General features: G+C 39.3%; 1 protein-coding gene across 1 annotated transcript in view; it reads left to right on the top strand.

Moving 5' to 3' along the window:
• si:dkey-16j16.4 overlaps nucleotides 1-16,888 on the top strand; it is a 49,773-nt gene that overhangs the window by 10,265 nt on the left and 22,620 nt on the right. Inside the window, exons 2-3 of the mRNA XM_017690766.2 lie at nucleotides 15,254-15,335; nucleotides 16,372-16,605. Coding sequence (XP_017546255.1) covers nucleotides 15,254-15,335; nucleotides 16,372-16,605 — 316 coding nt within the window. The remainder of the gene's footprint in view (nucleotides 1-15,253; nucleotides 15,336-16,371; nucleotides 16,606-16,888) is intronic.

Here is a 16,888-nt window from a genome sequence, read left to right as displayed (position 1 = left end):
AGCTGTTCATATCTTTTGTGTAAAGAAAAGGTTATTATGTAAAAATGTCAATAGATAACTGGCTGGATGTTGGAGTCAGTCCTAGGAGCACTGTGGACTGCACATTTTAATAATTTACCCTAATCTGATTCAATGATTCAGCTAATGAAGGTCTTAATAATTACAAGATGAGTAGTCTCATGGGGCCAGGTGAGATCTCGTAATGAGAACTTATTAAACTTGTGGTGCTGAATTGTGGTGAAATCCGGGGTAGTCATGGGCTGGAGGTTAGGGAACCAGCCCAGAAGGTTGCCGGTTCAAACCCCAGAGCTGACAGCACATGACTGAGGTGTCCTTGAGCAAGGCACCTAACCCCCCACTGCTCCCCGGACACTGCGGATAGGGCTTCCCATCGCTCCGGGCAAGGGTGCTCGCAAATGCGGAGGTGAAATTTCCCTGTTGTGGGACTAATAAGGGTCACTTAACTTCAATCTGTTGTAAACAAGTGTACAGCCTCCTTAAACCCTTATCCAAATTCTTGTAGTCCATGCAGTTGTAGCATCCAGAGTACAATCAGTAAATCGAGCAAAATAGACTTGCTAGCCAACATTAGCTAACAGAAATATTTTCTGTATTTTAGTGTTTTCTTAACCAGGATTTTAAGGGGGACTTTTCAGCCATGCTAACTTACATGACATCCACGGGCTAAAGACAGTCTTGTTTTCTGTTGGACAGTGTTGATACACACACCCATCACACATCGCCCGCTATTTTCAGCATCGCTTTCATGAGACGCTGGATTGGTTTAAAAATTTCAGTCAATTTATTTACCTGCTTATACATTTACATTCCCACCCACATTTAGCCCATAATTTCTAATGGTTGTCCCCACATGTTCTCATTAAGAGATCAAAACTGTGAGCTGAATGAATTAACTTGTATTTGTGCAGACTCAGTGCTGTCGGTGTATTATGTAAATTGAATGTAAAAGTAGTTTGTTTAACTTACTTTGTAATTGCGCAATAATAACACAGTAAAACGAATAGTCACTCTTGACTTCTACAGATCAATCTCACAAGAATTTCTTTGGGAGCGAGACAAAGTTATCGCTCATATTACTTTTATAAATCGTGAGAGGGGATCTTCCTCCCGTCTCCTACACAGTTATGCCAGTTTCAATCATTTGACTCATGGAATGCAGGGAGGATTAGATCTTCATTCGTTTGGACGTGTGTGTTGTGCATGTAAGTGTCAGAAAGTGAAACTCATTTTAACCCAGTTTAAACAAGCGTATCAACCTGAAACTCCAGTGGCATGTGAATAAAAATGTGTACATGTGCAGATAAGTTCTCTTCGAAAGGTATTGAAGACGAAGAAAGCTTGTGGCTGTGATCACACTTAGTCATTCACTCACAGTGGTAATGATGGCAGAGCCGCTTTCCATCCTGTACTGTTTAGCAGATGGCTGAGGTCTCGCTAGAACTCATGCTTCTAACACGTGTTTAGACCCAGTATATAACTCGCTCATCAGCCACATCACTGGAGACTTTATACAGCAGTTCTGTAATTGATCTCTCCATGTTCCACCTATAGATGTACTCTTTGAATAGCAACTGTTGCTGGATGCACAAGCTTTATAGAGCACTAGCAGTAATCCCACCCAACATAATGAGATCATCGTTCAGCTTTTGCCAGAAAACTGAAGTTTAGAATATGTTATTAATTTCAAATTATATGTATTTTATATGTCTGAAAGGTCATATTTTTAACGTAGATTGATTGTAGCTCTTTTTGTTGTTTGCAGTACATTTTTTGTTCTTTTCTGTTGTTACAGCTCACTTCTGTGGCTAAATCTTTCTCTGACTTAGCGGGACGTGAAATTGGGCTTGAAATGTTTGTCCACATCCAAATACAGTCCAAGAGGTTCTGTTTGAGCCAATCCCAGCTCAAAACACATGAAACTGGCCCAAACTGGATCATCATCACCCAGAATGTTGAATAAAACCTTATATTTCCAATCATGCCGCCAGTTAACAGTCATTAAATCATGGATAAATAATATTACAAAAATATTACATATGTAACATAAAGCTGTTTTGTCCGAGGAAAAGAAATGTCATGTTGGCTGCACTAAACTGGAACTCAAGGAAGTTAAAGAACAGACTGAAAAGAAGTTCAGACATAAACTTAAGAAAACAGGTTATGACAACAGGAAGGACCGCTAATTTTACCATTGATAGTGAAGTGGTGGACGGCTTTTACCTACTTGGGTCAGTTGTTAACACAAAAGGATCTGGCAGTCAACAAAGGAAACAGATCGGCACTCGTCAGAGCAAGCATTCAGATGTAATGACGTGGTGAAAGGTCAGAATTTTCCGGGCTATGGGCTCTACTGTGGTTCTTTATGAATTTGAAAGCTGGACATTTAAAAAGCAGAACAAGAAATATGTTGATGCCTTTGAACTTAGTTAGCTAGTGAAAACTTTTAAAAGTGCCTTGGATGGTACTGAACAAAAAACAATGGGTCAGTTCACTCCTCACCTGTCACTCAAAACCCAGATCATCAGACTGAAACTCTCTTATTTCTCCAAGTGATGAGAACCATCACTGGAAAAGACAATTATTCTTGGAACAGTAAAAGAGGAAGAGGACTCTCAGCAGCAAGATGGATGGATCCAATCAGAGATCTCATAAACATGTCATCAAGAATCCTGAAGACCCAAAGGCAGTGTATTCTGGAGAAACGCTGGTTCATATGGTTTGATGGTGCTTCCATGTATTTCCGTCCTGTTACTGAGTAGTTTGACTGTTGATATGACTTGTGCTTTTGTTTTGCTGTAATTTTGTTATATAAGTTAAGTACGTTGTGGGAAAAGCTGTTGACAGATCCATTAGAACACATGTCAGACTCAAAATACTGCAGACATCAGCCACATTAACCACACTTGAACACACCTCATCAGCTAATTAGTGAGGCCTTCATGAACTGAATTTAGAGCGTTACATGAGGGTACTAATGTCCACAACACTTTGGCCGGGAAAGTCCCAGTTTGACATACCTGTCTTAGAGGACTTTGGCCATTCTGTCATAGCTAGTGGTGTACTATGTAATGTTAACTGGATTTTTCAATTTTAAAATGTTAGGTTATTGAAAACCTCTGGGAAAATGAAGGTACACAATTATTTTACTTTTGAGAGCACATACATTGTTGGTACCTTTAAGCTGAGCATGGATTGGTCAGTTCAGTATGTGGGATAGCTTGGTTATATTTGAATATGGAAGTGTGTTTGAGTATGAATGTCAGTAGGGCGGTGAACTGCCAAGCAGAGACTGACCCTTAACCATTGTACATCAATAACAGTCTGTCTGTCCTCTGACCCGTTTTTCCTTACATGCACACACAAACAGACTCCTCCTATCCCTGGAGCCTTTAATCCCTGCCTGTCATCACTGGCCCTAATCTCCCTCCTTCTCAAATGAGAACAGCTACTCTGGCTACTCTGAAAATCCAACAGGCCATTAGGCCGTGTATGGCAGCAGAGGAGTTGCCCTGCTTTTCTCACACACAGCTGTACCACATAATACTGTAGAACCCCAGGGCTGCTCAGTTTACAGTGCAGCACAATGCAGAAGGTAGATTGGACGTGAGCCTTTGGCCATTACTGTATGTGCTGAGATTATACACATCTTTGCATTACTTTTGCATTATCATGTAGGTGCACTTTGTAAGTGCATGTCTTCTGGAGGCCATGGAGGGAACAAGCAAAAAAACACTTCCTCTGGGAATGAAATCAAGTATAGAATTAAATATATGAACAGTTTACGAGTTTCTGTGCATAATGTTAAGAGTTTAACATATAAAATACATTGTATGTTTTGCACAGGCCACATTGTATGTTTTGTTTTTCCTCAATATGTTAAATTTGGCTAAAAACTAGCAGTTGTGCATTAAAAAGTCAGTTCACTCTAGAGAATGTATTCTCTTATTTTCACTTAGAAACTCAACAAAACGTGTAATTTGACTGGTGCACCCACACCTTTGCATGTGATGGTATATAAATATTAGGCCTGTACAATGTATCATTTGTTAATCATTATTGTGACATTGGCTTTTACAGTATTGGCATGATTAATGGCTGCAGTAAGCAAAAGATAATCACAAATATGTAGGGATGCACAGGGCTATCAAAAACATTACATATCTGCAGATAATTGCTTAAAATGATCAGCATCAGACAGATGTTTTAGATTTGTTCAGTACTTCAGATGATATTTAAGGGCATGTCTATTGTCCGCTGAGCAACATTTAAGGGAATACTGGGCTACTATACTAAAATATTGGCATGTTTCTGTGTAATGCAAATCCCAGTGGATCTAGTCTTAGTTTCTATATTATTAAATGTTACTCATCAGTATCTGTATATCATTGGCATCAGCAGATATGAAATATATGAAATATTGGAGCATACTTGCACCTTTTTTACCAACCTTTTTTGTTGGAAATTTTGCCTCTGTACACCACGACAACAGATTTAAAATGACACAGTGTAGATGTGATGTGAGCAGCTTTAATTCAAGGGGTTTAAAATATTGCATTGACGCTTTAGGAATTGCAGCCATTGTTACATGGTCAATTCATTTTCACAGATTCAAAAGTTGTTGGAAAACTAACATAATTGTAAATACAAGGATTAGTTTTAATACTTACATGCAAATCTTTTGCCATCAATGACTGCCTGAAGTCTGGAAGCCATGGTCATCACCAAGGGAGTTTTCTCCCTTGAGGGGCTTTGCCAGGCCTTTACTGCCGCTGCCTTAAGTTTGTGGGTCTTTCTGCCTTCATTTTTGTCTTCTCCTCCTATCAGGAGTCGCATCACTCATAAAGGCCAGTGCCCCAGTTCCACTGGCAGTCATACAAGCTCCACCATGTTTGACAGATGATGTGGTGTGCTTCAGATCATGAGCCCTTCCTTTCCTTCTCTGTACTCCTCCCATCATTCTGGTACAAGTTAATCTTGGGTTCGTCTGTCCAAACAACAAGCCTCATTTACCGAGCATTCTTAAGAAGAAATTTCTTTTTAAAACCCACTTAAACAATTTTCACAAAGCTTCTGGCGTTCACTAATGTTTTTGGGTGAGAACAGAATCTACACACACTCAAGAGCACAAAGGTGTGAACAATTCTGTGGTTTAATAACACGTCATGAATCTGACGTAGACTTTTTCTTAGTATCTTTCTCAAGAACAAATTTAAGGAAAAACCTAGGAGGATGTTGGTGAATGAGGCCCTTTGTTCTGGTTCCAGAACTGGGCTATCTTTTTTTTTTTATAGATGTTTTCTAGCGAAGTCTAATCTGGCATTTTTGTTCTTGCGTGTTGCCACTGGTTTGCATCTTGAGGTAAATCCTCTGTATTTACATTCATGAAGGCGTCCACTGATTGTAGACTTTGATATACACCGTGCATCATACGCCAAATGTTGTTAAGGGTGTTTTTCCTCACCGTGGAAAGAATTCTGTGATAATCTGTGGCAGTTGTCTTCTGTGGTCTTCCAGGCCTTTTGGTGTTGCTGGGCTCACCACCGCATTCCTTCTTTTTACGCTTTCTGTTCGGGTTGTTTTGGTTTTTCAGCCTAATGATGACTGCCTTCACTTACATCTACACATTTTTGTTCCCATGAACAGCTACCAAGTGCATATTCAACATTTTGAATCAACTCCAGACCTTTGATCTCCTCAGTTTGTCATGAAATAATAAGGGAACAGGCCACACCTGGCCATGAAACTGCTTATCAGTCAACTGTCCAGTGAGCCAGTGAAAATGGGGGGACTATGTAAAAAAATGGCTGTAATTCTTTTTTTTTTTTTTCTAACCTCTTGAATTAAACCTGAAGGTCATTGTCCAAATACTTCTGGACCTGACTGTACGTATGCAGTGTTATAACAGCACTAATATATCTCTGCGATGGAAATATTCTGTTCACATTGTGCAGCCCTAACAGCCATCTCTTTTTTGCTAGTTTATCTTCTCCTGGCTTCTTTATAGCCCATTTGCTGTGAGTGTGTTCAGTCACACATCAGTGTCATAAATCTGTGAGGACAAAGATTAGCACTCGCCTCGTCTAATGTGTCTGAAAGCTGCTGGCAGGTCTTTTAATACCATGCTGTGTTTACTTCCCTCATATTATTGCAAGCACTACAAAAAATAATTTATTGGAAATATCTCAACTCTATTAACTGTATTGAAGCACCTTTCTGCCCCAGTAGCTCCACTTATGACATTCATGGGATTTTATGTAAGAAAGTAGCTGTAATTCATTTTTGCATGACCACCTTTTATCCCTTAGAATAAAATAGGGTGTTTTTTTTTTCACTGGGTCTTGATGTAGGTAGACCAATATATGGAAATAACCTCTGTTCTGATTGGCTGCTGTGCATGATCTCATTCTGTGGGTGTTTTTGCAGTTGTTTCTCTACATTTTGACACTTTAACAAATGTTTTAGACTCTTATTTCAAAAAAAAAAAGGTTAGGAAAATTGGGTTTTCCATGATAAGGGTCCTTTAAGCAAATGATCTACTTTTCATATCATAGTTGACAGTAAGTTAACATTTAACACACTGTTGGTGAAAACTGAAGACATTTGGATTGCGTTCAACTTGTTCGAACAAACAGTTTTTCTGTAACTGTTGTACTGTAGACGTGTTATTTCAGACCTGGCCGGAAATATTTTACACAGCGTCAATATTTTTATGCAAAAGTAGAAAAAACAGGCCATCCAAGGCAGGTGTTGAAGTAGGTAATTGTGTTTTTGTGATAAAGCAAATTAGTCTGACTTTGCTGCATCAAGCATGCAAATAGGACATGCATGGATGATGCAAACTGCCAACCATGGTGTTTGCATCCTTATAGATGCGCCTCACCCCCTCGTTGGCTGAAAGAGCTCATTGAGTTTTGCTTTCTTTTTATTTGTTCATACATGTCTTTCTTCATTCTGATGAATAAAAAAAACAAAACTCCCTTCCAAAGAAGGATAAAAGTAAAAGATGAAAAACAGTTCAAGGTAGTCGTTGCAGGGAACCATTTCTTTTGTGAATCAGTGAGAATGATCTCTCACCGGGTTCTTGTCAAAGGCCCTCTGAAATACTAGGCTCTCTAAAATTCCACTGTGGTTTGAAATCTGTGAAGTTTGACACAGTACTCCAATGTGTTATGTTAGTGAAAATAAAAGTTAAATAAAAATGAAAGATTTTTTCCTTTAAGTGTCCACCCTTTGCCTTTATACCCACTTCCTTGCTTTTTGGGAGGCTTGCTCTCATTTTTGCAAAGACATCTGCAACAATATTTATCCACTTAAAAGTCTTAAATGTTGGTTGCCTTTTCTGTTTCTTACAAAACAGTTAATCCCAAATACTGCATTAAATGATCTTAAGATCTGGACTCTGGGTTGGTCAGTCTGTTTTTCTGAGAACATCAGCAGCTTTTTTTGTTTGAGTTGCAAACTTTCTTCATTTTTTTTAATTTCCTTTTATTACACTCTGAGGAATAAAGGTCTGAACTCTCACTGCCCCTCTTGTCACAGTGGGGGTTCCTTCTCAGTACCTTTAGTCAGGGAACATAACTGAACCATAATCCATTGAAATCATGTTTTCTGAGCTGTACTGACTCCACACACCCCGTCTCGTCTCCAGGCTTTTTATTTTATTGTTCTGTTTTAAAACATTCAGTTATGAAATGGAACTAATACCTCAGTTTCACCTGGACAAAACTTGGTATGGTAAACAATCGGACCTTAAAACCACTGCTGTACCTTTGAGGGAACATTTACATTGCTTGTACCTTGATGAATGAAAAATGTACCTGCACAGAACCTTCATTTCTAGTTTCTTGGACTGTGGTAACAGTTTCTTGACAGCTGCACATTCTTTCAGACACATAACATTGAGTTTCACCACTGTAACAACGAAATGAATCAGGAAAAAAGGAAATGTAGCTGATTAAAAAAGCATATTACATTCCTTCTTTCAGTTAATTGGCTGACAGCAATTATTTGATCTTGTTTTTTTTCCCCCTCACAGTTGTTAGATTTCACAGTTATGTTTCTCAGAATTTCTTCCTTCATTTTGCTTGAGGCAAATACCTAAAAATAATAAAAGAAGGCAGAACACAATCTATGAAGTATGACACGATACTAAAAATAACAGTAACGTCTAACAGGTGCCATAACAGGTTTAGAGGGAAGTTCATTTGAGCTGCATCTGTTTGCTACTTCGCCTACTTTAAATAACATTTGCAGTTAACTAGAGCAAGTTCTTTACTCCTCCAGGTGATGGTAAAAACGTGCAGTATAGCATTTCATATCATTATAACGTAGTGCTAGTAGGTTAGGCTAACTAGCAAGCAAGATAGCTCTAGCCTATTTAGACTTAGGCTATAATAGTGACCTCAAACTTAATAAAAAAGACAGTTAAATCAGTAATTGCTCTTGTTTTGTATGACCTTGTTTGTATGATTTCATTTCAAGTAATTGATTTTAACTCAAGTTTGGAACTGTATCCTGTAATTACTTGACTCAGGTAATTATTTCATTACTGTTGCCTAAGGACTTCATCGGATGGTTACCACATGTGCAATCTAGTGCAGTCTCAGTTTTACTGAAAATAAGATCATTGCAAATATCACCATTTACCCACGAATGCCATGAACACTGTTAACTCTCAAGTGCTACTGTCACATAACCTCAGAATCATCATCTCTTCCCCTACATGCTAGTACAGAGATCTGTAGTTGGTTTAATGCATTGAAATGTGGGGCAACAGATGTTTTAACAGGTTTCAGTTACAACATTAACATGCCAGTACATCAGATTATGCAGGTCCATGGCAGCATGCTAGACTAATCTGCCTTAGTTATGCAAGCTTTACTGCTACTTATATGTGTGTCAACATCTACTCAGTTGCCATTATAGAAAGCTTCCCTCAGAGCAGCTTTTAAATGCATCAGAACAAATGCACGCACACACACAGACACGCACACACACACACACACACACACACACACACACACACACATTGACCTTGTGCAGAACGTTCTTCACTGTGGGAAACCTTACACCCCCCAGAATCTTCTACCACCATCCTCCACAAAGCTGCAGCCTTCCTCCAGAGTCTGGGGATGAAATGTAGACCGTAGATATGCAGACATTTTCAGAGCCTCCAGCTTTTTTCTTTTTTCTGGGGCTTGTGTGATACAATAATGTACTCCACATTATGAGACTATCCTCATTCTCTAGCATTTCTCTTATAATGGGAATAGAGATTGAATGTTTGTGTTAAACAGAAGTATTGGGTGATGTATACACTGAAGCTTTCAGTATGAAATGTGGGCATGATAAAAGCCCAAGAAGTATTAAACTAAAGGATGCAAGGCAGACTGAGCGTTTCATGCAAGGGGTGAATTCCAGTCAGTCAGTCAGTGTTTCAAAGTGTTTTTGTAAATAACTTGTTAACATTTCACACCACAAATTTATGATGTAAACATAAATTTGTGGTGTAAAATGTTCTAAATGCTCTAGAGAGGCTTCCTGACTCAGAATGGTTCACAGTGGTGGTGATTAGATCCAGACATCTGAAATATTTAATCTCTTTTTTCCCCCAGATCACTGGTTCACTGGCCATTTTGGATAGTATATAAAATGGCTATATTAGTGTGTAGACATTGGGAGCCTTGGTTACTTTCTTTGCCATTGTAAAGACATTTGAGTTAATTAGTTTCTCTACCGTCAAACTACTCTGACTTTATTTACACATCAACCATTGTGTTATGCAGCAATTTTGAAAAATTGATGGATTTCCCCTTTAGGGGCCAGCGATGATGGATGTGGATACAAAATGTGTCTGAACTTGTTTAATCAAAGGACAATTTTTGCTCCCTGGATATGATTTTCAGGGACAGATTGGACCTTTATGAGGACATTTCCTAACCTTATTAAGAAAGCCTATTATCTACCAAGACTGCAACAGATATTGATACAGGTATTGATTAATATAGAGTCATTTATTGCCATTACATTTTACATTTTTAACGTTTTTTTTAAGCTTTCAGAAGAAGTTTGACCTTGAGCTCTTTCAGTTTCTGATGCTGGTATTATTACAAAGTGTCCAAAGTAGCCTGAGTGCAAATATGCAAACTTTGTTGGGCCCTGCTTTGTATGTGTGTAAAAAGGCTTCTCTCTTTAGCCTTATAGCCGCTTTGCATACTTTAATGATTGCACACAGCATTTAATTAGTAGTAAAATCTTTTTGTCATGAAATATGGAGGACAAGTTACAGTTTAACAGCTGTAATGTTTTAACAGAGAGATTACAGACACAAATGGAGCTGCGCAGTGTTTGTTGCCAAAGAGTTAACTTTTACTTTTACCCTGAGGGAAGTTGTAGCTGATGAGCCAAGAGAGAGAGGACATCATACAGTCTTTTAAGCTCAAAATAGCCCCTCTTACGTGGTAGTCTTTAGGTTGTGTACTTCCAGAAAACCAAAAAGTACACAGTATCTATGCCAAGCATGCTTTTGAAATTCAGATGTTGAATAGTAGATGAGATCTGGACAGATTGCCACATACTTGCTGGTCCACGAGGAGTGTCTGTGTACACATGCATGCACACATTAAAGCTGTAGTGATAGTAGACGGAGCTCTTGTCCTCTGGGGGCTGTTCCCTGGGAAACAGGCCCTTGTGAAGGCGGAGTAGCCTGTTTGGTTGCCACTGGGTTGTGTATGTATGTGTGCGTGTGTGGTAGTGTTTCATTCCTAACCTGAATTGTGGGTCAAGGCTCCTGACTGCTGAATGAAACTTCTAAGAATTCCGGCCTTTTTATGGCTCAGTGAGTTTAAATGAGCTGCATTGACTCCTAAGGGTGGAATGTATTGCCATTATCGTTTGATAAGACCTACATTTTCCTGTTTTGAACCAATGACTCATGACCAATTGTTGCGGGGCTATTGTCCATTCTTGTTTTGCCTGGTGGGCATTCAGGGCCGGGTGCATGACCTTCATAGGTATTCACTTGACAACTGAACCTGGAAGTTCTTTTCTCACACCACTGGGAATTTCAGGTTGTGGTTTCACACTGTAGAGGAGTCATTCTTGGTTAGTGCTGCAGGTAAAATCTACCTCATAATTCTGTTTCCTCAGGCAGGGCTGGGCAATATGATGATACAGTATGTTATCATTATCATGATAAATTATGTTATGATACACTTTTCTGTGTACTGCATAGGTTTTGTCAGCACTTCTAAAACACTGAAGAACGGCACGCATCATAAAAAGACATGTTAAGACCAATTATAGACAGATTGTAAACAACAACAAACTGCATACATGGTTGAATGTCAGCTCATTATGCCATTTTTAGCTACTTTATCAATTGTTCGATTTGTCCTGTTGTTTCTTTGAAGTGTATCCGTGGTGGATGAAGTACATAAATCATGTACTTGAGTGAAAGTAGAGATACCCAAGGTTTAAATATTACTCCAGTAAAAGTAGAAGTTCTCCTATGTGCCTTCAAATGTACTTAAGTATTGAAATTAAAAGTACTAGAAGATTAATTAACTTAATGCAACTTGGTTACGAGTTTGTTTAATAGAAACCTGCTTTAAACTCAGGATCACAAATGAGCTTCCTTTCCTGTACTGCATCTGTAGGTCTCTGTTCCTAAACATAAACTAGCCAAAACAAATTTACTATAAAATGAAAAAGTGTTTGTAAAAATATAAAAAAGACACCTCAGTCACGACTGCATATGTGTACATATGTCTATATTGTGGTCTGTTTGCACAACGTTAGCTTAGTTCCATCATTTATGTTGAATCAACGCTGTTGAATCAATGTAAGACCAACAGGTCAAAACAAGCTCCAAACAAATTGTGCGCTGTGCCCTAATTGGTGTTCTTCCTTCACGGTTCTTTTATTTTGACGTGCTGCATTTTATATACACATAAGCCGAAAGGAACGACAGATTTTCCAGAATGTAGTGGAGTAAAATTAAGATATTTGACTTTGAAGTGGAGTGAAAGTAAAAAGTCAACCATAACGGAAATACTTAAGTACAGATACACAAAAAAACTGCTTAAGTACAGTAACCAATTACATTTACTTATCCACCACTGAAGTGTATTGCATACAAACGAGTAACAAATTAAAGGGAAAAACTGACATAGGTGTTGGAAGATGTTGGGCTACCATGAGCTGTGAGAGCTTCAATATGCCTTGACATGGATCCTGAAAGTCTCTGGAGCTCTTGGAGAGGAAAGTTTATACACATCAAACCATTTGGTGACCCCTCTTGCTTGTGGATGTGGCCATTGTCATTCTGGAAGAGAGGATAGAAATGTTTCATCATAGGATAGAGGTGATTAGTCAGATTTTCAATACCTCTTTTCCTCTTAAGGGGACAAGTGGACCCAAGCCAAGCCAACAAAATGGCTTCACACAGCATAAGAGCCACCAGACCCCCTCACTGCAGACATCAAGCATTCAGACCTGTACTGTTCTCTACTTGTGAATGATGGCTCATCTGACCATATTACTTATTTTTCCACGTCTGTAGACCAGTGCTGATCGTTTTGCATAACTGTACTCTAAAATGTACATTCATCTTTGTAATGAGGGGCTTATGCATTGCATTCCCACTATAACATCCCTCTCTGTGTAGCTATGAAGACTGTTTTTGCAGACACAGTCTTATCACATTCTACACTGACATTCTCAGTGACCTGATGAACAGCTGCTCTTCTGTGTTTCTGCACAGATCACATCAATTTGCTCAAACTCCAGCTGCTGTCCTGTGTCAGATCCACTCGTATCAGTGCAACACAGACTAACACACCACCACCACATCATGCAAAGTGACTTTCGGGGGGGCCACACTCCCAGGATAGAAAGAGACTATTATTGTTGCTGATGTCAATGTTAGTATCAACATAGTTGTATTATTTGATGTAAATTGTGTCTGAAGAGGGAGGACTTTGCTGTTAAATAGTGTTCCCACGAAGTTGGAAGCTTACAATTGTCCAAAATGTCTTGATATGCTGAAGCATTAAGATTTCTCTTCACTGGAACTAAGGGGTCTAGACCAACCCTTAGCATTATCCCTCCTCCACCAAACTTTACACTTGGGCCGGTAACGTTCTCCTGGATTTCGCCCAACCCAGACTCGTCCATCAGACTGACAAATAGAGAAGCATGATTAGTCCCTCCAGAATATGTTTCCACTGCTCCAGAGTCCAGTAGCGGTGTTTTACACTCCATCAAATGCTCGGCATTGTGCTTAAAGATTTAAGAGTTGCATGCAGCTGCTCGGCTATGGAAACCTATGCCATGAAGCTCTTGGCGCACAGTTTTAGTGCTGATGTTGATGCCAGAGGAGGTTTGGACAGTTATTGAGTCAGCAGAGCATTGGTGACTTTTATGCATATATGCCTCAGCACTTGGCGATTTGGTCTGTAACTGTATGTGGTCTGCAGATTCATGGCTGAGTTGCTGTGGTTCCTAAGCGCTTCCAATTTGGAATTATACCACTCACAGGAAAGAAATTTAGCAAATTGACTTCTTGCAACAGTGGTAAGCGATTACCGTATTATACTTGATTTCAGTAAAGGTCTTTAGAATGACCCATTCTTTCAAAAATGGCAGACTAAAGGCAGACTGCATTGCCAGGTGCTTACTTTTAGACACTTGTGGCAATGGAATTGAACGACACACCTGAATTAAGTTTTATGCCAATACTTTTGTTCATATATATATATGCACTATATGAACAAAACTATACATGTATACATGTATGTGTGTGTGTGTATATATATATATATATATATATATATATATATATATATATATATATATATGTGTGTGTGTGTGTGTGTGTGTGTGTGTGTGTGTGTGTGTGTGTATGTATGTATGTATGTATGTATATATATATATATATGTGTGTGTGTGTGTGTGTGTGTGTGTGTGTGTGTGTATGTATGTATGTATGTATATATATATATATATATGTGTGTGTGTGTGTGTGTGTGTGTGTGTGTGTGTATATATATATATATATATATATATATATATGTGTGTGTGTGTGTGTGTGTGTGTGTGTGTGTATATATATATATATATATATATATATATATATACACACACACACACACACACACACACACACACACACACAATCATTGAGAGTGCTCTAACCTACCTGGTGTGTCGTAATAAGGAGCGGTTTCTATGGTGTATCGAACTGGGTGACTTTTTCACAGGAGGATGGGTGGAGCAGACTCTCTTTAGGGCCCTGAACTGCACTGTATTCTTTCACTTTTTCTTGACATCTAAGAGTGAAGGATCTATTTCTCTCATTCAGTCTCTCTCTCCTCGCCTCTCTTTTTCTTGCCCTATCTCTCTCCTCTCTGGTGTTCTATGTCTCATCCTCTCTTTCTTTTTCACATTCAGCCTGGTTGTTTGCTCAGCAAGAGGTTGAAGAGAGGTGTGTGTGTGTGTATGTGTACTTGAGAACAGATGGCAGCTGGTTGGCCCGGCCAAGGCAAGGTAATTACTGTGCACTGGGCTACTTAACTCTTTAGAGTAGTCTGTTGTGTTTTTCCCCCTCTCTGCGTCTCTCACTTTCTCTGTCTCTCTAAGCCTTTCTCAGGAGGGATTTGCTCATAAAGGAGTGCTTTTTGGCCATGGAAAACGAACAGACACATGGAGAGGGAGCCCAGTCCAGCATAATTTTCCACACGTTGTGTTTTTAGTCTACTTCATCTGCGGGACTGTCTGTATTTTCAGTTTAAACCTCATAGATTTCCTCCTGTTTGGGTCTCGCTTCCAACAGGAAACGTACCTAAATTACAGCTCTTCTTTTTGAAGAATTGTGCAAAATCTTCTTGGACTAGTTTAGTTTGTATGATCATGTGGAGCAATAGTCTCAAAAGTGCCTAAAACCAGCATTTTGTTCTGTCTCAAAGAGTAAACAAATTGAAGGATCATTTCCTGATGAGTTCCTGAAGTGTTAGTCATTTGTCATGTTGTGATATTAGTGGCTGTGCTGTGTTTCCATGAAGCTGAGTTGGAAAACAGATGTAAGGCAACTCCTGAGAGGATCCCTCTGGCCTCTGCCTGAGCTGGAGGAGGCGTGACCTTTTACTCTCCTGACCCTGTATGTGGGGGCTGCATTATCATGAATCAGGCTGAAAATGTAACGTGTGATCTATGTGTTGCTTTTTAAAAACAGATTTCTTACCATGGTAGTGAGGAGGGTGGAGAGAGTGAGGATTCTGAAGGGGAAAACCAAGAGCTGGCACAGATTGATAGAGGTGAGTATTTGTGTGTGTGTGTGTGTGTGTGTGTTTGTAAATATATGTGTGTGTGTCCAGGCCAAACAAGAATACCAGAATATGCCATTTTTCCTAGTCTGGAATACAGAGCAACAGAACTGCCAACTGGTAGTTGTTATTGTGTTGTTGTAGCACATGGATCCCTGGTTGCTAACTCTAACTCATTTACATGCAGTTTATAACCTCTTATTTGGTTAAATACAAAAAAAACTTACATACATAAAACTTGATAATACAGGCTATATTTAGTTTCAATAAAACTAAATATAGGCTTTCAGTTTCAATAAAAAAACATTAAGAAGTGCCTAAAATCCAGCATTTTGTTCTGTCCTACATTTTCCTGTGTGTGTTTGTTTTCATGTCATCATTTCTTAAATACAGTCATAAAGTGTTTAGTCTTTTTTGGCTTCGCTTTTCCTCATAATCCTGGCTTAGCACTGAGCCGAAGTTTGCGCAAGAATAATGATTCACTAAACTGTATGGCCTCTAAACTTATTAAGAATGAGCCTTACTTTGAACTGAGCTGTAATGCTCGCCTGTCTATTGACTCAGTCATTATGGCCTTACATCATTTTTGGGCTTGCCATTATGGCCAAAGGTCTTACCACAGTATATTTTTTCCACAGCATTTAATATTGATTAAGAATTATAAATCATTATTGTGTGCTTTTCCTAATACCTAATTATAAGTCTGTGTTCTGGTTATTCTGCTATATGCCTACATTAAGAAAATCAAACCCACTTCATGTTGCAGACATCCAGCAAACTGTCACACTGGTTGCTGGTGTTATGAGTGAATGGCTAGACTTCTTCCCCCAGGTCTATTGAGTAAATGTCTAATAAAACTTGGTGATGCAAGGTATTGAAATATTGATTGTTCAAAGCCTTGCTGAACACAAGCTGCTGATTGTGGGTCGAGGAACGGAATGGCATTTTTTCAAAGCACCTCAGTTATTGTAATAAGCTGGAATACTGTAGGCAAACAGCCTCTTCATCAGCCGTCTTTGTCTCTCAGAGCGTAGGAGAAACTGTGTTTTGACCCCTCTGGCCACAAGCCAACAGCACAACCAGGGTCTGCTGTCCCCAGCCCACCTACGGCGCTTGAGGCTGCTGCTGGAGCCAGCAATGGACCGCCACAGTTCAGAAGAGGAGCTAGAGCGTATCGCAGGGGCCACAGGACCCGAGGGCAGCTGCAAGTGGCCCCGAAATGGCGAGCTCAGCAGCGCTTCCAGTGACGAGGAGGTGAAAGGTACTGTGTGTGTTGTGCATGTACCTTTACTGCCTTAAGACAACCTCAAATCTCTGAAACTGTACATTTACAGAAGGTGTACAATATTTGTAACATTTGTTAGTGTAATGAGATTTTATGCTAAGTTGTTTGGGTCTATTTAGAATTGGCCAGATGTTCACACAATGCAATTAAATACAAACTGTGTGCTATAATGTTCAGAAAAATGTCACATATATGTTCCCTGTAGAGGATGTGGCATCTTGCTGAGGTTGAGATTGAGGATCTGCAGTGTGGATCCCAG

This window comes from Pygocentrus nattereri, chromosome 10 (genome assembly GCF_015220715.1).
Source record: "Pygocentrus nattereri isolate fPygNat1 chromosome 10, fPygNat1.pri, whole genome shotgun sequence".
Classification (NCBI taxonomy): Eukaryota; Metazoa; Chordata; class Actinopteri; order Characiformes; family Serrasalmidae; genus Pygocentrus; species Pygocentrus nattereri.
Note: the sequence above shows the minus strand (reverse complement) of the source record. Positions and strands in the feature narration are given on the sequence as shown.